The following is a 25,705-nucleotide window of genomic DNA, read 5'->3' on the forward strand; positions in this document are numbered from 1 at the left end:
GACGTCGGAGCAGCAAAAGGGAGGCGAAACGGGTAATGTTGGAAGCGTTGCTGACCTGATGGCCATCGCAGCGATCACTGCGGCCACGAGTAAAAGCATGAACAACGACAAGAGTAAGCAGCAGCGGGCGGCTTTGGAGTGTTTGTTTTTGATGTTCGGCTTGGCTGTTGAGATAGCCCGTGTCGTTTCGAATTCCTGCAGTAACAGCTGCATCGGCGTTGATGGCTGCAGTTTCTGTTCAAACTGTAATGACCGTTCAGGCGGTGAGTTTGGTGGCGATTGGGAGGACCGTCCTGGCTGCACCGGTTGGGAAGTGGATCCTGGCTGGGCTCGTTCGGATGGCAGTGATGGTTGTGGTGCACTTTGGTGACGAAGTAGACGTTCTGGTTGATCTGATTGTTCTGATTCTTCTGATACTGGCATCAATGAAAAGAGCATCGACCTCTTTGGCAAATGTTCTGGTAGCGACGACTGTGTTGGTTGTGACGGGTATGCCGTCTGCCCTTGGCTTGAGACTGCCGAATGCAAGGACAACCGGTCGTCTTCACTCGAAGAAGAACTAGAAACAGAAATAAATTAAGAATAAAAGGTATAATTATAACGGGCTATGATGTTAGTTTTTTAGCACCTTGGAAGATTATTGTTTTGTAGAACAATAAATCTAAAGATGAAATGAGATTGTAAGAGTGTTCCCGACTTGAAGCCGGGACGACACACTTTTCACGCTGCATGATTGGCTTAATCGCACGGCAGCGTCGTCTGCGGTCCGACTTTGCCAAAAGAAAGCTTTTTGACATTCCGCACTCTGTCTGATTTCCTGTGCTATAGAACAGCATGAGGTAGGCGCGCGAACGACTACTATACCTCGTTTCGCACACAGTTCGCGGGCGCAGCCGGCACTGCAACTCGATGGAGCCAACGATGCTTTGCCAAAAGCGAATCGTTCCGTATCAATACAAAAAGGAGCTGTAGCTAAATATTTCTATCCGTGAAACCTCGGATTTTCTTATTTGAGATAACTCCGATTCAAAGTTTTTCGTTTATTTTTTTTTTTTGCCAGATTTTTATAGAACGGGTGTGAGGGTTAACTTTCGTGTTTTATAAGTATTTGCTAAAAACGCATAACCCTCGGTGGATTTCGAGTGGTTTTAAAGCGGTTTTTTGCTGGTATATTTTGGGCGTACGCAACGAGCTTGAGTAAGCCAAAGGCCTGTTCACACATGCAGCGGAGCGCTACAAGTATGGCGCTGATCTTGCGCTAAGTGCTTGCTGACGAGAGCGTTCACCACCTTTGTATCGCACCTTCAAAACTGTTGCTCATGACAGACGATAAGTAGCTTGACGACACATGAGCAGCGCAACCTCAGCGCTTCGCTGCATGTATGAACCGGCCTTAATGGTACGTTTACACTTGCGGATCCTCTAGCGGATCTGCCCAGGTTTTGCCGCTGGGGCGAAACGCTGGGCGGAAAACGCGGCGGCGAGCCGTTTTGGTCCAGGACCTATTTCTGCCGCCGAACGAGGCGTTTCGCTGACCGGAAGTGACATTCTTGTGCGGCGCGACGTTGCCTACGTCACGAGTACGCGTTCTTCCGGGAGCAGCAACGCCCGGGAGAGAGAGAGCCGAGGCGGGAACTCTCGTGCCTTCTCGTCATATTTAACGAGATGCTACGGGAACCGCTGCCGCAGCCTGCGCTGCCGCCATTCCTCGAAGGAAATAGATGTAAACGCAACCCGCTCGTCGCCGCCGCCGCCGGAAGCGGATCCGCTCCCGCGGCAGCGGATTTCTTCTCAGGTGTAAACGTACCATTAGAGCGGTAAACTAGCGGCCGAAAATGGCAACCCCCCGGTTGCCGCCATTTTTCCCGTTTTCCACATTAGTGAGCACGGGAAGTTAAGATGGCATCGCCCGAAGGTGGGCCAGATCAGCTTATCACGGTGAGCAGGGCCGTGTTCCAAAATTTACTCGATCTCACTCTAGGGTAAAGCTGTACCTTGGCGTTCAAAAACCTTCCCTCGGCCATTTGCTCTATCTGCCTTGTCACGTGACATATGATCCATCCGAGTAGCTCGGATCCATTCGAGTGAGATCGGAAGACAGCGCCAGTAGGCCCATTTGCTGTCCGAGATCTGGCCAATCTGATCTGGCCCACCTCTGGGTGCTGCCATCTTGACGTCACGTGATCACCAATGAAGCAAACAGGCAAGATGGCGGCAACTGGGGGGGAGGGGGGGCTGCCATTTCCGTTGCAGGCCGTCGGTTCATGTCACGGTGTAAGATACACTCCTTAGGTGAGGACACGGCGGGGCTGAACACGTGGCACGAGAAATCAGATAGCGTTCGTTCCACGGGCATCCGAAAGGCTGCATCATCCCGCGGCCACCGTGCCCCCGGCTGACAGTGTCGCCGGCGGCCAGTGTCGCCGGCGGCCAAATGACTAAACTGTGTGAGAGCGAAAAAAATTATCTCGTTGCCATGACACCCCGGTACACCGTGGTGTTCCTGCACGTGCGACAACTTCGCTGGAGCTCTGCGCGCGTGGAGCATGAGGCGGCACGAGCCGTCTTGTGCACTGCTGCCTGCCTCCTGCGTCTTACACCGTGCCCACGGGTCGACGAGTCACCTGGCGGCGCCGCTTGAAACCATAGGGAGAGAGAGGGAGAGAGAGAGAGTGAAAAGCGAACTTTATCGGCACGGCCGCGAGGAGCGCGCTGTCCTCACCTGAAAAGTATTATCTTACACCGTGGTTCAGGTTTACCGCTCTAAGGTGATACTCAAGCTCGTTGCGTACGCAAGTGAGCTCTCTTATATACTATATAGGACTCCTGCTCTGATGCTCTGAGCAAAATGTGGTGCCTTTTTGTTTAGATAGAACAAGCTCACCTGATTTGGCTTCGCACTACTTGTGGCGCCATCGCTAAGATTTTTTTTCTTTTTTGTAGGGCTGAAGAACGGAAAAACACCTTTCGACGTCATTCGAAATAAGTTAGGTTCAACGACCGTTAAACAATTGAAAGTGCGGGATTCATACCACCATCGCTAGGGTACACGCATCCTATCACTGTGACGTCAAAATACCTAACTAATCTAGCATCAAGTTTTTTTGTGTTTTTTTTTTTTTTGCTTTGGAGTGTGTGATTGGCCTTTTTTGGCTCACGCTCTTAGCGTCTTAGCTTTGACAATAACCTCCTCTATACTCACAAAGCCTGGCACGACGACGGAGCCTAAAGGCCGGTTCACACATGCAGCGAAGCACTGAGGTAGCGCTGCTCACGTGCCGTCAGTTACTTATTGTCTGTCATGAGCAACAGTTTACAACATGCGATAAAAAGCTGGCGAACGCTCCCGTCAGTACGCGTTTAGCGCGAGGCCAGCGCTACACTTGTAGTGGTGTGAACAGGCCTATACAGTGCCCGGTCGCAGATTTGGAGCGCGAGGATCTGGTAGCACACAGCATCAAAGAGCCATTTCTCGGGGAACCTAAAGGGGAACCTGGGCGTCAGCGCACCACTTTTGCAATGGCGAAGACCCGAAACAAACTTGTTCGCTCGGGGGAAGTGTTTCGGCGTCTCGCCACAGCGGGGCGCTAGTCACGTGGCTCTCCTCTCATCCGTTGTCTGCCGCTCCACCTTTCTCATTTTGGTGGCCGCTTCTCGTAGCGATCTGCCAGCTTTCATAGTATATAGGAGGCTATGCTTTGGCCTGTGCTTCGACGGCGTTCGAATTCTGATTGTTTCTTTATATTTTACTCGTGATCGCGTTTAGCACCAGAGCAGGCACGCTTCTACCCGTGTGACAGGCTGTGTTCCAAATCTTACCGAAATGAATTCAAGTTACTCCAGAATGTCGTGTCACGTGACAACACAGATATACAGGGTGTCACAAAAGAAAATTTACATGGTCTTTTTTACCGCAAAAATAAACTAGGCATCGCCGAACGCTCATTCGTCTAAAGTGGCGAAGCGGGCGAGTTGGTTCCCTCTTTTGTCCTAGTCTTTGTCAGCGCTTTTAAATTTTAGCTCATTCTCCCCCAAAGGTAGCGCTAGAGGTCACAACCAAATGCCAGAGTTTCAGCTCGATCCGATTACTTAATCAAAAGTTATAAGTGATTTTCTGAAAATTTTAATGGGAAAATGGCGGCCGACGGAGTTTCCGAACACATGGGGCTCTATGGCTTCAAAAACCCAAAACGGGCAGTAATGGGCTCCATTTTCCCATTGAAATTTTCAGAAAATCAGTTATAACTTTTGATTAAGTTATCGGATCGGGCTGAAACTTTGGCATCTGGTTGGGACCCTTAGGGGGCTTTGTTTCGTTTTTTGCACTCCCAGGAGACTAGGGAGAGGGAAGTGACGTCAACAACGCAGCAAATGCAGATTGGTTGTTGATTTTGTTTTCTTCCGTCAACATCCAATCTGCGTTTGCTCTAGTCGTTGACGTCACTTCCTTCTTCCAAGTCTCTTGGGAGTGCAAAAAGTACAACATAGCACCCCTAGCTCTACCTTTGGGTGGAGGATGAGCGTTCGTCGATGCCTAGTTTATTTTGCGGTTAAAAAGACCGTGTAAATTTTCTTTTGTGACACCCTGTAGAAAAACGCTAAACGTGGGTATGTTTTTCGAACGCCAAGGTACAAAACCCTTACCCAAGGGTAAGAACGAGTAAATTTTGGAACACAACCTCGGTCTAAGGCGCAGAAGTTTGTACTACCCAAAACAGGACGCTGTTCGCAGCACACCGTGGGCAACGCAGGAGGCCTATACTGCACTAAAGGCGCGAACATGAACCGCTTTCGATTACTCCAAATCCAGCAAGGGAATAATCCCACGTTACACTAACAAGAGCATATTTTTTTAGTTTATTTTATTTTTATACTAGGAAATTCTAGACGCTTTAGCTGCCTTAATTGGTCATGTTCGTTCGCTTCGGATCGATAGTATAAGTGTTCTCAAGTGTTAACATAGTAAAAGTTTTCGAAAGAAAACTGGGAGAATGAGCTATTTTCTTACTTGCCCTTGGCGTCATTAGATGTTGGAAGTATTGAGGACTGATCCATCGATAGATCGCAGGCAGAGGCTGGCGTCGTTGTTCCCAGTTGGGTTGTGAGACAAAATTACGGAACCACCTCATGGAAAGATCAACAGAATCGAGAGCGCGAGCGACATCGTCTTTTACTTCTTCCTTCTTGTGCTCATAAGTAGCTTCGTCGTCCTTATATCAAATAAACTGTACAAACCTGCATATTAACTATTTTCATCTATTTATATGTTTATTTGTTAAATTGCTGCATTTATTTACGCATTCACTGATATGATATGATATATGATATCTTTATTTCAGCTCAGAAAAGCCGCGGCGCCATATCTAGAAGCCTTGCGGTGCCGCTTCCTGTGATCGGTGGGCGAGTGGGCTAGCGCGCACCAGCTCGGAGTACGTGGAGCGAAAGCTCGCGCTGCAGAACTCAGGGACTCAGGGATCCAAGGTTTAATTCCCACCCCTGCCCGTTTCGATCTGGATGAGCATCGTACCGGCGTCCGGTCGTGTATTACTACTGCGTGGTGCACGTTAAAGACCCCAGGCTAGCGGTTGTACTGCACTGGCTAAATTGCTCATCTACAGTGAGTGACTCGTCCCAGCTTTGAAATGGCGGACCAACTACACGCGCTGTCTAAATATCCACATGACACCAATTATTGTTGGTATTGTACAAATGAATCGTGTGGATGATAAGGATGATGATGTGATGATGAAGAAAAAAAGCCCCCTCATATTTCGCGTTGGAAAGGTTAGACTACAACCACTCTTTACGCGTGGGTTATGTGATCGCCTCTTCAAAGCAGCGGGCCCGATCGTCAACAAGCAAAGAAACTCCCTCCTGTCTGAAAATGGGAACAAACTTCTTTTCCTCCGCTGCTGGCATAACGATTTCTGAGTATCTTTTTGACTGTACTGAACTGCACATCCGATTGTGACTTTAGTTCAAAATATAGGGTGTCCCCAAGTCACCAGGTTCGATCTAAAATGGACTGTAAAAATCGACGCCTGCACGTAGCAATCTAAACTTTTCGTGAAAGGTGTATTTCGCACGTCGGTTGCTTTCTTGTAAAATTAAAAAGCGTAACTCCTTTTCTGTAAAAAAAAAAAAAAAAAAGGCAAAAAAACTTGCCAGGGTCAACGCCGGACGGCGACGCAGACGACCAATTTAAATTACGGGGGTGCGTTTGGCGCGTAGATGGCGTCGGGAGCAACGTTGGAAGGTGCAGCCGACCAGCGAAAGATAGCAGACGGCACGGAGACGATATCTGTTGGCAGCAAAAGCGCCGCCGTTATGCAGACGCGTTTTTCTTTTTACAGCGGAGCTGTTAAGAGCTAGGTTCCCCGGGATCGTGTCCGGTATGTCGACACAAACCTACCTGGACAGATACCACCATATATGCGCCTCGCAAGTGGGCTCATTTTCGTCTTCTGCGCATGAGAAAGGAAGAGCGGTGACGTCAGAACGCCGAGCCCTGATTGGCTGATCGCGACCCCCTATCTGAGCGTCGTCTGCTCCTTGGTCACGGTCCACCGAAGCTTGCTAATCCCCGTACTCTGCAGGCAGCCGAGGACAAACTGTCGTCGAGGACAAACTGTCCTACCGATTGCCCCATCGCTTCGACGAGAAAGGAAGATGGCGTCGAACGATGAGTTCGGTTACTTTGTTGATATTCGTGAAAAGCATGGCGGATGGTTGAAGTCCAGTTCTTAATCAATAATGTAAATATTGTCAGTCCGACGGTGCTCGTATTTACGTCGATGAAAAGATGAATCGCAATGTCAGACTGGCAACCTTATCGCTTTTGGCATGCAAAAAGGCGACGACCCCGAACTTTGCCATGCTTTTTACACAGCACGTCGAACTTTACGTTCAACGACATATTATTTTCTCGCCGGAACGGTGGGACAATCCCCAGCTCTCGGCAGAGTGATGCAATACCGGGGTTAGCAAGCATTTGTGACATGGCTCACGTAACTTCGAAACGCGATGCCGTCTGCTGCTTTGTGCGTGGAAAACCTTCTTTGTGCGAGTACATCGTAATTTGTTGTTAGATGTTTAAGCAGTGCAAAGTTAAACTACCCCAAGAAGCGCCTATAGTCTTTTTAAGGTGGGCGAAATTTTTAGCACGCCGATACGATGCTCATCCAGATCGAAACGGGCGGCGGCGTGGTTCGAGTCGATGATTCCTTGTTTCTGCGGCGCACGTTTTCCCTCCGCGTTATTCTCCTGACATGTTTAGGTACGAAGCCAAGTGTGGCGAAAGAACATGCGCTTACCTCGTTCAGCAGTTGGAAGACCCATTGCCGGGCTAGAGAGAACCAGCGCGAACTCTGTATGACATGTGTTATGTACAGATCTCCGTATAACACGTCACGAGGTCTCTGTGTAACACTTCACGAGGTCTCTGTATAACATCTCCGTATAACACGCCATGATTCCCTCCTCGCACCGAACGCGTCGGGAAGGAGGGGCTCCAGAGCTAATTTGAAAGCGCTATTGTGGCTGCTTGCCGCATCAATCTCAAATATAATTTTGATATTCGTAATCCTTGAGGCCAAGTAAAGGCGATTTAAATGTGTTTTTTCTCAAATACGAAACCGCTTCAGTTTCTTAAGGCATACTCCTTGCACACTCTACTTCTGAATTAATGTAATCTTGAACATTCTTGATGATCCCGATGAAAAATTGAGTGTGTCGCGTGTACAACATATTCGAAAGTATTCCAAGCTTTCCGTCACCAAACGTAACAAATCATAATGTACGCAAGATGCTCTCCTTTCCTCGATTCTCGAGGGAAGGAGAGCAAGGGGCTGCTTTCTGTACACAGGGACTTTAGGCTCTCCGCGGCAACGTGGCCAAGCCCAGCTTGATACGGGAGCTGATAAGTGCGGCGAATGCAGCGGTTTTTTTTTTCGTCTCGCTCAGGGCTCGATAAAGCTCTCGGTTCAGATATGGTCTTCGTACCTGCGTATCTAGCCCAGCAGAGTTCTGAAGAACTCTCGTCAAAAGCAATCGCTAACGCCCCAGGAATCAAGACGGTAAGTCCTCGAGCTTGTAACGTGTGCCGTTGATGGTTGGGCGTTGTTGTAGGCGTTACAGGTTGTGACAATTCGCTGCAAAAGGAAGGCGCACTGCAATGGCAACAATAAACCTTTAGAAAAGCCTGCAACTATACTTTAGCATTTTCGCGAACGTTGTTATCATTAAACTTCCTAAAATGAGGCTGAGCAGCTGGCCCAGGTAAAACATATTTCGTAGTATTAAGTATTAGCTCGTTTTGTGTAATGTCAGAATAATTGTACAAAGGTGTTTGCGAGTCTTTCAAATTTAGATACGAATGCGAAAACCGTTACGCTCGAGAGTAACAAAAAGTCGTTACACGCCGGCCAATTGGCAACAGAAATCAAGCATAGCTGACGGCGGGCGATACATAAGTATATAGAAAGCATATTGAACGAATGCTTGGAAATTATAATTAAGCATAAATAATTCTAATTTACGAAATTTAGCGAATAACAGAGCGGGAATCAAATCTCGAAGCGTGAGATCTGCAACCTGACGCCTTTGCTCGGCGCCACGAAGATGGGGTGGAGACTCCAGCAAAACGGACGGAGCCTAGCGGGAAAAAACACTGAACTGGCCAGAACAGTTCCTTTCACCATTTCCGTTCATCTCTTGTGGCTTCCATGATTGCATGTTGTCGGTGGTCTGCGAGATGGAACTGTTGTCCCGCTGACTCTGTCGTTTGTCTCGGTTGTCTTGTATTGTCTGATCGCTTTTCTCAACAGCTGCTTGCGCCCGTGTTAGTGTACGCGTTGGTTCTTGTCGCCTTCTTTGTTGCAACATGCATATAAAACTCAATGTCTCAAATAAAGTTTTAATAACTTTTTAAGCTGCATTTTTCTATATGGCTCAAAGTCATCTGGGCGCCTGTAAGGCCGAAGTATCTGAAGGCTGAAGAGATTTGAAGGGCTAAATGGGTTTGATGGGCTGAAGGGTTTGATGGGTTGAGGGTTTCGAAAGGCTGATCGGTCCCTATAACACATCAGGGCTAAAGGGTTTGATATAGTTACACAATGCCTTGTACATATTTTTAACTTGTGTTTTTCATGCGGAAAATTTCCACAAAATGAAACTTGCGAAAGTGTCTGTGATATTTAAGGGGGCGACAGAAATGTCCTGTCAAATTATAGACCAAAATCCATTTTGCCTGTTTTGAAAAGATTATTTTTTATCGTATTGATAGTTTTCTCCAGAAACACTTTGTAATTACAAAATCCCAGTTTTGCTTTAGAAAAGGAAAATCTACTGAATCCGCCCTTCTTTTACAGAATGAGATCATATTACAAAATATAGAAAGCAAACTCTTGACACTTGACATATTTATCGATTTCAGTAAAGCTTTCGATTGTCGCAATCCTAACATATTAATTGACAAGCTAATAAGCGGATATGGTATACGTGGTACATCACTTTCACTTTTATTCTGACACTTAAATGAACGTAGGCAATCTGTAATAATCGATGGTCATTTCTCATCACTGTTACAGATAAAGTACGGCGTGCCACAAGGTAGCATTTTGGTTCCATTGCTTTTTAATATTTATGTCCACGAATATTTCCGAACATCCCCTTTTTGTCTTGTATGCCTACGACACCAGTCTGTTCCTCAGTGACGCGAATGCGGATAACCTAATAACCATACCAAACTTTATATTGTCTAGATTTGTTTGTGGTCGCAAACAAATGGCTTATATATTGATGAAACAAAAACAAAGGAAATTGTATTCAAATCCTTCACTAGACACGAAAATATAAATGAAATTTTCTATTTTCAATCTATACGATTGAATTAGTGAGAGAACATAAAACAATAGAAATTATATTTTCAGAAAACTCACAATTGAATAAATAGTTCGGCAATAAATTATGTAAAATTGTTCGTGTACTTGCACGTTGCAGAGCCATTCTCCACGAAAAAAATAAAAAATAAAACTACAAATTATCATGCGTTGTTTAAATCCCAAATAGCTTATTGTCATCTCGTTTGGGGAATGACCACAGGGACAAATCTGAACAAAATATTATTACTACAAAAAAAAGCTCTTCGCTTTGTTGAAAACGTGTCTTTTTAGCCAACAGATAAGCTCGATTTTCACGATCTAAAATTATAAATATACATAGATTTTATGAGTACTTTTTGACTCGGCCATTTCGTTTTTCTTTCCCTGAATTTATTAGTTTTCTAAAACAATTTTCAGGATTGGTCAAAAATATGCCTGCCATCCGCACCCGTCACTCCGAGGAATGGAAGTGTTTCCGTTTCGGACGAACTACAGTTATAGTCTTTAAAACACAATCTATCCTCACTGCTCAACAAATATCATGCAGATGACGTGGACATTCATAGTATAAACCCTAAATCATTCTACTTATTTTTTGTATAAAATTTTTGTGTAAACCTTTTGTTTGCAAAATTCTATGTATGTATTTTACTTGTTGCCTGTTGCTATGCTCTCTGCAGTTATTTTTGTACTCCCGTAGCTGTCTGCCAAAGTGCACGGGGCCCGGACCTCCTGAAGTCAACATACGTTGACGTTTTGTCAGCGGCTCCGGCGTGTGTAACCTGCGCAGATGCAAGAATAAAAATTATTATTATTATTATTATTATTATTATTATTGATCATCGACCATTCTGCCGACAATGCTGCTTAGCACGTATACCTTATGGAGCTTACAGTTCGTACCATCGGGCAAGGACAAGCAGGTTTAACCACCAGCATAATGGAATGGCGTCGCATGCTAGCCATGTACAAGGTGTCCCAACAATGGCTGGGGTATTTTACCGTAAAAATGAACTATGCAATGCCAAACGCTCATTTTCCACCCAAATGTATCGCTGGTGGTCCAAAACAGGTACCAAAGTGTCAGAGCGAACCGTTACCTTGATCAAAAACTATAGGTGATTTTCTGAGAAGTTTATTGGGAAAATGAGGCCCTTTTTTGCCCGTTTTCTGTAACTGGCGCCATTCAGCTCCATGCATTCGAGATCTCAATCGGGTGCAATTTTCCCACTTAAAATGTTAGAAAATAACTCACATTTTTTTTAAGATAGTGGTTTGTTTTGAAACTTTGCCATCTGGTTTGGACCATTAGCATAACATTTGGCGTGAGAATGTGCATTCGGCGATGCATACTTTATTTGTTGAGGTGAAAAAACTTTATAATTCGGGGGGGGGGGGGGGGGGGGGGCGGGGGGGGGGGGAGCGCACACTTTGTATACTTTAGTAAATTAACTTGCGAAAGGAGCATTTTTCTTTAGGATGAGCACATTTCAATAATATATACTTTTCTGGTTTATACCGAAGTAATGCACATCAGTATGTGCAATATAAGACAGCGCCCGTAATCGTATGATCATAAAAAATACATGTTCCGCGGCGTTGACTCTTCTGCCATACTGTCACGAATGACAAATTATGAGGCTGCGAATAGCTGTAAAAACTGAACGTTTAATGGGGCGAACTTGTGCCCAAAACAAAATATAAAAAGGCTAGCGTCGCAGGCGTCCATGTCGGCGAAACAGCAGAATCGAGCGCTGGGGCGAGACTGACTCCGCTCGCCATGCTGAGTCCCTTATGTACGCGCGTGGGTTTCTGAAAAAATTCGGCGTAGAACTTTCGGCGCGTAGAACATTCGGAACTCAATCAGACGAGAATGTTTTCGAACTTACAAGAACGCCAAGTTGAAAGAATATATAAAAGAACATTCCACCTGACTGGAATCGAACCTAGACCTACCGCGCGTCACTCCAGCTCAATAATCATTCAGCCACGCGCGCTTTCTTTTTTTTTTTTTTTTTTTTCGGTCACGCTTGCGCTTGTTTGGCAACGCGCGTGGCAGTATTGTAAGGTTTTCTGAACTGTGAAGAGAGGTGCTAGAGCTCTGCGAGGGGCCGAGCCTACCCGAAAGCCCAGTCCCGGGCCGGATAAGACGGATTGTTTGAGGTCTCAGGTCGGGCCAAGGCCGGGTAGCGTGGGTTGTTTCCGGGCCCGGGCCGCGGTCGGGCAATGGTGTAGCACACTTCGTACAACGTTGAAAAAAAAAATGCTACCGCAATGATCGTCTAAATTTGAAAGCAACGAAAAAGCCGAAGTTTAAACTCGCTACGACGAACACATAAATACTGAACAGTTTTAATACATCGTGATTTCATACTGGACCGTGTAATCAGTGACTTGTATATACACTATAATGTCTCGAAGCTTTTCTTTATATTTTGGACAAGGGCTATTAAAATCTTTATGTTGACATTCGCCTTTTTATGCCGACACATAACGTCTTAGCAGCGTCGTTCATGCAACTTAGGCTAAGCGAAGAAAATGCACTAACACCTTAGGTTAGTAAAGAAATATAAAATAGCGCAAAAAAGACAAGGACAAAAAGCATACAGGACAGGCGTAGCGCCTGTCCTGTATACTTCTTGTCCTTGTCCTTTTTGCGCTCTTTTATGTTTTATAAAGATGAACCAACAAGCCCAACAACGTACCCTATTAGTACCTTAGGCTAGCTATGAATTTAAGAGATGAGGCACGCCTAGACCTCTCACTGGGATGGGCCTAATCAGGTACATCCCATAAAACCGGGTCCGGGTTGGTTAAGACTGAGAGCCAACGGGCCTGGGCTGGACAGGGCCGGGCCTCATTAAGCAGGTCTCAGAGGCGCCCTCTTTTTGAAGAAGGGTCTCTACCGCCGAACTGTGTCTATACTTTCAGTGCTGACGGATTTCGTTTCCTGACAACCGGTGGCCCTGACGGGGACCGTCAGGAATCTGCATTATGACAACCGGTAAGACAGCTTACTTCGATATCTCTGTTGTAAAACTTGTGATGTGTATAAATTAATTTCGTTTATCAATCCCTTATATGCCCACGTGGGGCTCTACATAAGGGGGCATACAGTCCTCGGTATGTGTATGGCACAGTGGCCAAATGAAAGAAAGACATAACAAAGAGTAACAATTGAAAAGTTGGGGTATATTCTGTAAAAGGTGGCAAGCGCTTCCCCCATTGTTTATTTTTTTGTAATATCAGATATTATTACTTTTGATGTAGGTTTAGAAAGAGTTATATATGTAAAGACAGAGGACGGGACAACACCATCTGTCTTTACATTTATAACTCTGTCTAAACCTACATCATTACCAACGCGCTCACTAACAAGTGTATTACTTTTGAATCGGGTAATTTATTGCGATTGTTGGTAGCTCGCTGCAAGGGGGGCATTTTAAAGGTATTAGATTAAAGCGCTTTGCAAGGAATCTAGGTGACGCGAGATGTGTTTTTCGGGTGTTTAGTACAAGTTATTTTTGAAAGGTAGATGGTAGCAAAACTTGCGTAGTATGGTTATTACGGATACGGGGAGCCGAGTTGTGTTTTCAAGCGATACTTCAAGAAAATTTGAAATATACCCGTCGTGGTCAGAAATAGGCTGATTATAATCTAGAATATAAGTAAATGACAATCACACGTTTGTATTTTGAGCCTGAGGGATGTATTCTCGTTAAAAACGGCCCATTCTGGCAAGCGCTCGGAGAGCAGCCAGCGGATAGCACGTGACATACGCCGCAATTGTGACGTAGATTGTCTCGGGACGAGCAAAGCTGCGGCGAGGCTCACGTCGAGAGCGTGTCCTAGCCGTTCCAGCCAACGAAGCGGCCGAAGCACGCCAGCGATCGGGCCATTACCACTAACCCCGAGGCTGCTTTTGTAGGAATTTTGAGTGAAGGGTTAATCTTCCATAATCTTGTAGAGGGACAATAGTGACGTCTGCGACACACAAAACAAAGTCTCGGGGAGAGTGGAGTTCCTCCTTCCCCTCTTCTTTCGTAGTGGCGAGAAGCGAGACAGTTATCGTCACTACCTGTCAAGGTTCCTAGACGGGCATTACAAACGAGGCGTTAGCGACATCCACCAGGTGCTCTTTCCTAATCGTGTAATTCGTTTTTAAAATTCCTTTCCTTGTCTTTTTCAACAAGAAAATGATGTGTCTTATGTGATACTGCTCCCTTGAACACGAATTTACCAAAAAATAAGCGCCAAAATTTTGCTGTAGTATCCCTTTATGTGCGCTGACACTAGACAAAGCTATAGTTCCGGGGAATAAATCGTACGGCACCGTTTTGAATAGCCTATAACCTCTCTTTTTAAGAATAACTGATGGGGACTCCAAACGGACCAGGCGTGCTATAGTTGTGTTTGAGCAAGTGAGTTGTATGCCAGGAGTTCACTGTCTTTCGAAGCCAGAAAAACTTTCAGCCTTTCCACTCTGGTGAAGAAGGAAGAGCAGCTGAGCTGGGTAGCTTCTGTTTTCGGCGGTGGCTTTCCAGACGAGCGATCTGCTCTTCTTTCGCAGGGGAATCTGAAGCGCTCGACGTCCTGAAACTTTAAGCGATAGCGGCCTCGCGGCGGTTGCGGAACCATTTCCGCTGTTGCGCGCATCGCCGCTCGTTCCGTTCCCGCTCATCTTCCTGCGAAGAAATGTTGCCGCCATTAATGAGCGACGGAAGCAACCAGTTGTCTGGTTGCCGAGGTAAAAAGGTTGCAGCGATCTTTGAGCGACGGCGGCAAGCAGACAATCGGCAAGCAGAACGCTCTGGACAGCTACCGCCACCTATGAGCGCTGGCGGCAATCAGAGTGTTGTGCCGACCACCGGTATCGACATTTGTTTGGTACCGGACACGATTTTGGGGAAACTAGCCCTTAACAGCTCCGCAATAAAAAAAAAAAAAAGGCTATGTCGCAGAAAACCAAGTGTCTGGTTAGCTTTGCTAATAATGTGAGTTATGTGACGTTCTCATGAAAGATTACATGTTCACACGGAGAAAAAAGGTGTAATTCTTACACGCCTCGTAACATATAAGACACCCCCAAACTTGTGTTCTACAAACAACGCTTTGAGGTTGAACCGACGGTACCAACTTTCATGAGCGGCTTGATAGCCGAGTTGTACAACTTAATAAATAGCCAATGTACATGTGACGACTCCTCCTCAGTGAAAACATTGGCAAAAAAGAAAGTTGAGGGTGTCGCAGCTTTCCCTTTCTGAGGCTTCATTCTTCTCAGGGTCAACAATGCGGGGTGGTATTTTTTTTTAGCTTAGGTTTTATAGCCGTCCAGAATTTCTTGGGATTTGTTTCCTATAAGTAAAACAAATTTATATTTAAAAAGAAAGAAAAAAAAACATATATTTATATTTTTTTAATTTTGTACGTACAGGTCGAAGCGCATTCTCGAGATTTTGACGATGTAGATGGAGTACTATTTATACTTCCGCACATGACCTGAAATACGTGACCTGAAATAAACTCTATGAACGAATGTATGCATTTCATCGATTAACGGAGTCTTAATAAAATTCCAAATCTCATCCACGTTCTATTTTCAGAGCTTTCAAAAACGGTCAGCATGAAACTCGACAGGCAAAAAATTGGGGCCTGTTGATCAGCGCGTGGATAGCTGAACGCTGTCTTACCTAAAGGGCTAAACTTTGGAGTCAGTATGTTTAATTGAACGTGAATAGAAGAATGGTCACTAGGTGGCTCTAGGTGTTCAACAGCCGTGACGCACTCGGGGTCTCACTGAGTAAGAAAGAGGTCAAGTGTTGCAGGTTCGTGAGTTGGTTTGATAATCATTTGTGAGTATGGGAGTCCGCGTTGCACACGTCAATAAAAAAACGCGCCTGAGGGGGAAGACAATGCCACAAATTAAAGGGCATGCGAGCAGGCACAACGAGCCACACAATTTCGGGATAATTAAATTCGCCGGCTAATATGAATACATCTTTAGAAAACAGCTGCACAAGTGATTCAAGACATTTCTGAAAGACGGCTGATAAGCCAAGGAAGTCGGGTGGCCTGTAACAAGAAATGATTAATACATAAGGCGAGAGCGTCTTTGTTCCTAATCGAAAGTGCTTCACAATCTGTCAGTACATCGGTTTTTAAAACGTGCAGTGTGTTTTTAACCACCACAAAAACTCCCCTCTTCCTACGTCCCGCTCTGCCTCTGCGATAAATCGAGTACGAATCGTTCAGTAGCAGTTCAGAGTTGCAGATATTTTTCCTTAGCCAATTTTCTGTTATAACCACGATATCAGCCAAACGCGAATCAACAGCAGACAACAGTTCCTCCTGTTTTGAGCACACGTTTCCAGCGGTTGGAATAAAAAGGGGAATGCAATCGAATCAGTCAGGTCGAGGTAATGCGCTTCATTTTGGCTGGGGTTGCTACGGTGAAACAGCTTTCAAGGAACTTGCGTGCTTGTCGTAAACATACCGACTGCATCCGGTGAAAGGCTTATCGCGCCGTAACCGTATATCGCGACCTTGGCTCTTTGAAAATACCATGCAGTGCTCGTCTTGTCGTGCGTACGGCCGGGACGAAGTCCTTGCTCATCCGAAAGGTATAGTTCCCTTTGAAGAGGGTCCCTTAGATTAAACAAGTTTTTTTAAATTATTTTTGAGTTAGGTAAATATGACAATCATCGATCTGGGAGGAGCTCCCTCGCCACGGTGCGTTCCGAGCCCGTGCACGCGCTCTGAATATGGCGTGAAGTTTGACGGGCCCACTGTGCGTCTGACGTCTCTGTTGTAGGAGAAAGTTTGCCAGTGCAATACGACTGCCAACCCCTGGACGTCTTTCATGTGCATCGCGCGGTATAGTCATACTACACCATACGCCGGTACGATCCCCCCCAGATGAAAGCGGGCAGAGATGGGGATTGAGCCCAAAATCTCTGGGTTCCGAAGAGTGTGTTTCTCGCTCCACGTGCTCCGAGCCGCCTCGCGTCAGCGCACTCGCGGCCGCCGATCTCCCATTCTTTCCGCTGTTCGCACGCTCCCAATTTCCATCTTCTGGCCTGCGCACCCGGAACTCGGATTGTCATTATTCGGATGCCAATGACTGGCAGCTAAATAAACTAATCGTTTGGCTTATATTTTGTTCCGGCTTCCTGCGTTGTGAGGGGTTTCGTAGGCATTTTTTTCGGCCGGTGCACTAATTTTACTGGTTACGGAGCGATCATTAGATGCTCGGCTTTTGCCACGCTTTTTTTCTTAAGCTGGCAGTGGCTATATCCGAATTATTTGCAGACAAAGACATTTCGCAGTCTTAAGGTGGCATCGCCTCCCGAAGCTGCAGTACAGGTACGAGACATTCCCTTGCAACTAGCAGCAGGCGCTCCTTGAACACGCTGAAAGCCCAACCGGTAAAATGGATGTCGGCGTGGCCGCGATTCATTCGGGTGAATAGTTTGTGGTTGGAGCTCTTGGGGTATAGCTGCGAAAATGATTCAAAAGCCGGGAGAATTCATTGATAGAAATGTTTACCTCTGCTTAATGCAACAAAGAAGTAAGCAAGGAGATAGACGCTTCGCCACCTATGCGGGTGGTATCTTCAGTATACACGAATGAAAACGTAGCAAATTTCAACCCAAATCAAAATAATTTTATTAGCAGTTTGAAACTGCGTTTTTGCGTGCTCTGCATACTTCCAAAGTACCCTTCTGCATGTTCAAATTAAGATGGCCTCGATGCGGAAGCGTTCGTTCAGCGGGAGTGCTCGGTCGGAATTTTATTTCGTGTGAGTTGTAGCCTCGAGTCCAGGCAAGTGCGAAAAACACAAATGCAAAACAATAGAAAAAAAAACGCACTCGTCTATGTTGCCGGCACGAGCGGAGCACGCGGGAACTGCGAGCCACGTGTTTTCGCTCGACCGCGAGCATCCCCGCCAAGATCATTCCGACGCTTCGCCAACACCTTGTACACGTCGTCGAACTTGGCTGCCCGGCGCTCAGTTCATTCCAGAAGCTAAAGAAAAAAAAAAAAAAAAATTCAACAAGCCGGACCGGTCTCCAGATGACGTCACGGCTGGATTAGCCAATAGCAAAACGAAGCGGCACCCGGCGCCTGTTTTCCACTTTTTGTACGTCTTCATCAATATTTATGAGTGAAATGGTTGTGATATTTGGGTTCACGGGATAAAACTACGCAAGAGTTTATCTTTATTTTTTTTGGACGAGTTTTTTAGTTGTTTTTTAACACTAGGTTTCTGGTTTTGTAGGTACGACCAGTGTGTCCTCATGTGGCACGCTAGAGAAACTCCTAAAGCATCGTTCATGCAGTTGCGTAGACTGCGTTGCGCTGCGTTGAGTTCTGCAGCCCAGCGCCTCCTTATTAGCTCGTCTTAAGGGTTGCCATAGCAACCGATCGACGCAAGCAGTCTTAACGCAGTCAGAGGCAACTGTGTGAACGACCTTTAAAGGAATTGTCTGATAAAAAAATGTTGTCGTTCAGAAAACAATTAAATTAAATTGTCGGTGTTTTTAGAAATATTGTTCGCACAATATCCGAAAATTTACTCCTCCGCCGCACAAATAATCCAATTTTAAGGAGTCCAACTGCTCAGACTGCAGACACAAAACACACAACGTTTTAGCTGGCAACAGCGAAAGCTCTGACGTAACGTCAGGCAAAAAGAACCACCTCAGCTTTTGACTGATGTCTCAGTAAAATAACTTCGTTCTAAAAAATACAAGATTTGCGGTATTTAGGGAAGTTCAATTCTTCCACGATGATCTTTATACGTGCCATCAACCATGTTGATCAAAACCGGGAATAAGTCAACGCGCCACTTTGACGTTACCATGCCTGATGTGACGTCGCGACACGACCAGCCATGCATACTCGCGAAATTTGGTGCGAAGTTTCGTATTTATATTCATAATTGATTTAACAAATTTTGAAGTATCTTTTAATGAAATGAATATCACATATGAGAATATTTAGGCCCTGTCTACATGTCCAGCGAAAAAAAACTTAGTAACTTCAATCCATTTAACTTGGCACAAGCTTGGCAAGAGGGATCGGCGCTCGGGTGTGCTAGCGCACTCAAGCTCGGGGCACGTGAGCGAAAGCTGGCGCTGAAGAGCCTAGGGATCCTGGGTTCGAGCCCCACCCCTGCCCGTTTCGATCTGGATGAGCATCGTACCAGCGCGCAGTCGTGTGTCACTACTGTGTGGTGCACGTTAAAGACCCCAGGTTAGCGGTTGAACTGCACTGGCTAAATTTCTCATCTACAGCTGAGACACCAGACGCCCACTGAGGCAGACTAACTTTCGGATGGATAAACATGCACAGAATACAATCTAGAAACCCTGGGAGCACAATTTGGGCCTAATAGGGTTTTCATCCAAGACATTGTTAGTGCGAGAGGAATTTTTTCTTTTGAGTTTATTTAACTCTTTTCTGACTTGCCACATTGCCCAAGTGCCAGACTTGAGCCAAACATGGAATGTATGAACCGTAAAAAACAAAACAAAAAAAACAACAGTGAAGCCTATATTTTGCACGCTTGTTTGTCAATTTAGGCCCAAAATTGCTATATGAAAACTGAACAACGAGAAGTGGAGCCTAACTCTGGCACCTGTTCGGCGATTTAGCTCCTAGTATGCCAGATGACAGCCAAACTACCGAAAACGAAGCCTAGTTTTGGCATACGTTTCGTGAATTTGGGCCATGATACCGAGGCTTTGGCCAAAGGTCAAGTCAAGCCATGGCTATACCTCGGTTTTTTCGGACTTTTGAAAGTCCCTAAATTCCCAGACAAAAACCAAATGTGTCTAAAAAAATTGTGTTAACATCGGTCCGCAACAGACTCGATTGCATCAATACCTCTTTTTCCTACGACTTTCGCAGAGACTTCTAGTCCCAACTTCCAGGTGCAACCTTAGCGTCCTCACATGGAAATATTTGCCCTTGCCACTCGGCCTCTTCCCCGACCTCCTTGCTGAAGGGGAGCAGCTGTCGAGCAACCTGCGGCCAAAATAAAGGAACTACAATGGCACGAGCAAGGGTCGAGTACCGATAGTGTTGAACAAAACAGACCTAAGAATAGATATCTTCGTAAATAACACAATAACATCCGGGTCTGGCGATAAAAAAGTGCGCTATCTTTCTTCACTATGTGCAAAATGAGTAACGACTGGGACCCTTTGTGACTGCTCTGACCCGTTTATTAGATGCGGAGCATCTCTTGCTCGGGTCTATGTCCCGCGGCGTCGTAGTCCGCACTCACACTACGCATGCGCAACTCTCCTCCTTCCCTCTCTCCAACAGCTGCGCGTTACTCTCTCCGCTCTCTCTCTCTACCAGCTGCGTGCACTTCGCGTGCGTTCGCTTCTACTCACACCGCGCGCGCATGGGCAACTCTCCTCCTCTAGTCTCCTCTCCTTCAAGTGTGAAGATAAGCAGCGGTAGCGCGCTGCGCGCGTTCATTTCACCCGCTGTTGACTTCACTCCGTTCTTCCGATGAAGTGTGATGGAAGCAACGGTCCCGTCAATTAGTGGGTTGGCGCAAGCAAGCGTCAGCACCACCCCACAAACTAACAGCAACGCTACGTCCACTGAAGACAAAGCAGCGAAGGGCACGCGACGCTGAGCGCAAACGCTTGAAGCGAGCGGCAGACCTTGAAACAACGAGAAGCGGCGTCCATTCGTCAACGTCGAGCGGCGAATGCTGAACTACGACAACGTGAAGCAGCGGCGGTTCGAGAACGTCTGTCGGCACGTTAAAGCTTTGCGAGCGCCAGGCCACCGGCAACGACGACGCCTACCCCAAACGCCTGTGGCTACAGTTTGACGTTCCCACCACCGGCAGGATCACTCGTGCGTGTTCCAAACGAGCGGTACAAGAAGCCACACGCAACGGGTACGTCGTTGAAAGCGCGTGGATCCCGATCGAACCACAGTCTCTAACGCTAACCATCGACCGCAAGTCCGGAGTTGCCTGCAAACGGCTCTAATTCCTTCTCGTGCAGGCCAGCGCCATTACCGTACACAAGTCTCAGGGCGGCACGTACTCCGAGTTCGTGTACGAGTACGCAAAGACCTACCCGCAAAAGTTGGTGTACGTTGCGCTGAGCCGTTGCGCCGACATCAACAACCTATTCCTCACCAACTCGTCCGGCGATGACTGCTTCCATCACAGAGACGCCAACGCCGACAAGAACATGGCGGACGAGTTTGAACGCTTGCAGAAACACAAGCTGGACACCGTCACGCACCGGTACTTGCACGTGCTCGAGACCCGCGTTCACGCAGAGACCGAATTCACGCTAGCGCTTCTAAACACCAGATCGCTCAGCGCTCATGCGTTGGCATTGAGCGAGATCCAGTGCTCAGCAAAGTGGACGTGCTCTGCTTTACGGATACGTGGAACGCCGTGAACGTTGACATTGCGGGCTACGCTGCGGTCGCGCGTACGCAGGGGTTTGGACGACCTGCGGGCGGTGTAGAAATCTACGTCAAGCCTTCCGACAAACGTTCCGTCAACGCGCTGAACCTACAACTGCGCCCCACTGCATGCTGACCATGCAGCGTATCAACGGCGAGCATTGTGCCGCTAGCGTCTACGGCGTTAACGTCATGACCATGTACCTCGCACCCAACCTCTCACGCACAGCCGTGGAGCAGTACATCGACGAGGCCATGGGTGACTACCAAAAGCAATACGCAGACACACATCCTTTCATGCACGTTGGCGACTTTAATGTCAACGTCATGAAGAGCCATTGGATAGTTGAGTACATGTCATCACACCACTCGCTGCAACACGTATCATACGACGACCGCAAACAACAGCCAACTACCATTCACGGCCCATGCATTGATCACGTCTTCACCAATTTCAAGATCCACCCACTGCACCAAGATCCCCTCACGGTTCACTTCAGCGACCACAAAGCCATCCGCATCAAAGCAAAGTGCACACCTCAAGTACTAGACGCTGCTCAATAAAGACCTTCGTTAACCGTTTCACCTTCGTCTACGCAATTAAAAAAATTACACCATCTTCCCGAGGGGAACCATGGGGTGATGCGGAGCATCGCGGAGTTTCCAACAACGTTCACGCGATCTGTGGTAACCAACACAAGTTAACAACGTAATAACACGCAAGTTAACAACGTTACTAACAACGTTACTAACACCGTTAATAACACCGTTAATAACGATCCGCGATGCTTCGCATCAGCCCATGGTTCCCCTCGGGAAGATGGTGTAATTATTTATCCCCACACCTCAGTGTTTACTCAACACAAGGCCTGTGCACATGCCCATGGGCCTTAAGGCCTGTTTACACATACAGCGGAGCGCTAAGTTAGCGCTACGTGAGCGCTCCAAGGAGCGCTCATGTGGCGCTTCCAGCGCGTGACTTCGTTCTAATATAGCGCGTGGTTAGTGCTTTAGTAGCGCCTTGTTAGCGCTCCTGTAGCGCTTCAGTAGCGCCGTGTTAGCGCTCCAGTAGCGCTTTGTTAGCGCTTCAGTAGCGCTTCTTGTACCGCGGTGCAGCGGATTAGCAGGTGCACTGCGGTTTCGGTTCCTGTGGTTGGGTGTGCATCAGCAGCACCATGGCGGACATGTGGGATGCTGAAATAGAAATGCGACAAATACGCTTACATACTCGATTCGCGCATATCTGTGTGGACGGCTTAACTCCCAGAAGAGCCTTCTGGGTGCGCGACATCTTCCGCCACCGAGCTAGCGACGGGTGCCCGGCGAACCTTGTTCCTATAGGACGACAGCCTGGCGTCTTGCTCTCATTTCGTGTTCCGAATATTTAGCCCCGACACCTGGCTTTCGAGTTTCACCTATTGAAATATTCGTGCAGACCGTGGCTTTGAGGCTTCCAGCTCCCGTTTCACATCATATCATCGGTTGTATGTCTTAATTTTTCGGATTACCAGCGATCTACAGTTCCAAGGCTTCGGTAGCCCCGTTAAGCCTTGCGTCGTCAGCGCCTGACGCCTGACTTCAAAAACCCACCCAGCAATGGATGCCACCGAACTGGAACCGACGGCCTCGACATGTGTAGGCACGTCGGCTGCTGAAGCTACCTTCGACACCGAGTCGATGCACTACTCCGACGAATTTCACCAGGCAGAAGACCCGAACGAGGGGTGGATCACGCCCCGCAAGTCCAGGAGCCAACGCACCCTGCCGCGCCAGGTAAATGAGCTCCATACGGTGGTGGTGCCAATTCCGCATAGCCTGCAACTCCAAGACATCAAACGGTACGATCTCCTCCCTTTCTTCCTGGCCGCAGCCTCCCTGCCACCTCACGCTAGTGAAGAGGTAAATATCGACGTCCGCCTCCAACAAAGAGTCATACTCCTTAAAACCGCCTTTGAAAGTTCAGCACGTCGCCTCAGCCAAACTAAACGCATTCGTGTCAGGAATCGGCTCCATGAAATCAGCCCCTACCTAGCCGCCCCGATAAATTCCTGCAAAGGGGTCATCCACGGTGTAGAAGCGGGACTCACAACCAATGACCTCATGCACTCTCTTGAAAGCTTTCAAACCACCATTATCACCGCACGCATGATGGGGGACACTGAGTCAGTCCTTATCACGTTCGAAGGAGCCAACGTCCCCCGCACCATCCTCTTTCGCCGGGCAACCTACCGGTGTCACCCACACCGCCCACGTGCCCTGAGATGTGAGAAGTGCCGTATGTACGGCCACCGGACCTTTAATTGCCCAGAGAGCCCAACATTTTGGAGATGCCCCACATGCGCCGCGCAAATACCTCACCAACAAGCCTCTCACGCTTGCTACCCTCGGTGCTACCACTGCGGGGGTGAACACTCTTCCTTCGACTCGACTTGCCCGGTCCAGCGCCAAAAAGATCAAGCCAGCATGAAGGCGGCATACGAACATCGTGTGCATCTCCGAAAAACCCTTCCACGTAATATGCAAAAGCCCCCAGCTTACCCCGTGCAGACTGCGAACAAAAAGCAATCGGCGGCTCAACACAAGACGGAGCTGAGTTCCTCAAACTCATATCAACCACCATCCTTAAACAAGTACCATCTAGAGGCACAAGCGCAACTGAAAGCATCACTCCGCAACGCGCAAAAACCGACAGAATCGCAAACCCGTAAGGGAATGTCACCTGCAACGGCCACCTGGGGGCACGCCTCTGCGGGCTTCTCAACGACTCCACGTTCACCGTCATCCCAGACTGAAGACTTACCACAACAACGGTCACTTCTGCACCCTGCCGACCTAACAACATCTCAACCAAAGTCTGACATAGTCTCCCAAGAACCGAAGACCACACGAGCAAACCTCACAGAACCAGCACCATCGCCGCCATCGATAGGTGCTCCTGCTCCATCACTTACTCCCTCTCCCTGCAAGCGTTCACCTGCACTCACTTCGCTTACTCCCCCCGTCTATGATTCTCCTAACTACCAACGACACATGGAGCATGAACTCATAATGTTAAAAGAACGACTAACCCCATGTGAAGAACAAATCGCCCAACTCACAGAACGTATAGCCAACATCGAAACACTAGTGTCCAACATATTAGGCACAGTAAACCCTCTCGTATCCCGCATTGAAGAACTAACAAAGGCGGTAGCATCCCTCGAAAAAGCTGTCGGTATGCTCTCCGCATCACCCATACTCATGGAAGCAACATCCCAATCTCTTAAAAGACCCCTTTCTCCTGAATCCACTGAACACCCCTGTTCCCTTCAAAGGGCACACCCTCCTGCCCCCTCCTCAGTCACGACCTCATAATGGTAGAAAATTCCCAGTTCCAAGTCATCCAGTGGAACTGCCGGAACATCAAAACAAACCGCACTCCCCTTCATCAATGGCTCCTTACCCTAGATTCTCTTCCCCATATTCTACTACTCCAGGAGACACGCTATGCAGTTAACATACCAGGATACCGAGCTTTGCATGGCCATCCAAACAAGGCCCCTTTAGTTTCCACATTCATAAGACGGGATATCCAGTATGAACCACTGATCATCCCTACATCTCTCAGACAAAATGTAGTGGCATGTGCTCATTATCCCTTCCCTAAACACAGACCTATATGCTTCCTCAACCTATATTATCCCCCCACAGAGCACCGCCTATTCAAATCTCTTTTCGACTTTGCTGCAGAGTTGACACCTAATTACGAGGTACTCCTGGGCGGTGATTTTAATGCCCCAAATGTCAGCTGGGGTTACCTATCCACACTTCGCCCAGGGCGACTTCTGCAATCGTACATTTCACAGCGCCAGTTCACTGTCTTAAATACTCCCGACATGCCAACCCGACAAGGCACACGCCAGCAACACTGTACCACCCCAGATCTCACACTATACCACGGCAGAAACTCGAGTGTCTGGGTTCATACTCAAGAGAGACTTCTAAGTGACCACTTCATTCTCTCAATATCACTCAGCATCTCTAGCCGCTCACGGAAAATATCAGTCAAAAATACAAACTGGGATAAATTTCGCAGCATCCTTGTTTCACCCGGGCAGCAATCAGGCTCTTACGAGACCTGGATATGCGCCATCAAACAAGCCCGAACACAAGCCACAAAAATAGAAAACACCACAGCCCCGGCGATACGGCCAGACCCGCATCTAGTGCGCTTCTGGAGACGTCGTAAGCGTATCTTAAGATGCATTAGCCAGCAACCCCACAATCAACAACTCCGAGAACGTTTACAACACCTAGATGCAGACATTACTACACACTGCAGCACTCTCGACATCTCGAACTGGAACAGAGTATGTGATCAGAGAAACGGTACCCTC

At 47.4% G+C, this 25,705-nt stretch overlaps 1 protein-coding gene across 2 annotated transcripts in view; it reads left to right on the forward strand.

The window, feature by feature from the left end:
- The first annotated feature begins 7,858 nt into the window (after positions 1 to 7,858).
- The window catches only part of LOC115325334 (baculoviral IAP repeat-containing protein 7-B), a 53,072-nt gene continuing 35,225 nt past the window's right edge, over positions 7,859 to 25,705 (forward strand). Inside the window, exons 1-2 of one of the 2 annotated variants that reach the window (XM_040207616.3) lie at positions 7,859 to 8,075; positions 12,813 to 12,885. In XM_040207616.3, the coding sequence (XP_040063550.1) occupies positions 12,876 to 12,885 (10 nt within the window). In that variant the 5' untranslated portion in view covers positions 7,859 to 8,075; positions 12,813 to 12,875. Of the gene's footprint in view, positions 8,076 to 12,724; positions 12,886 to 25,705 lie in introns of those variants that run through there. The other variant, XM_040207615.3, reaches the window with a different exon arrangement.

Source organism: Ixodes scapularis, unplaced genomic scaffold (assembly GCF_016920785.2).
Source record: "Ixodes scapularis isolate PalLabHiFi unplaced genomic scaffold, ASM1692078v2 PGA_scaffold4__175_contigs__length_147842914, whole genome shotgun sequence".
Taxonomy (NCBI): domain Eukaryota; kingdom Metazoa; phylum Arthropoda; class Arachnida; order Ixodida; family Ixodidae; genus Ixodes; species Ixodes scapularis.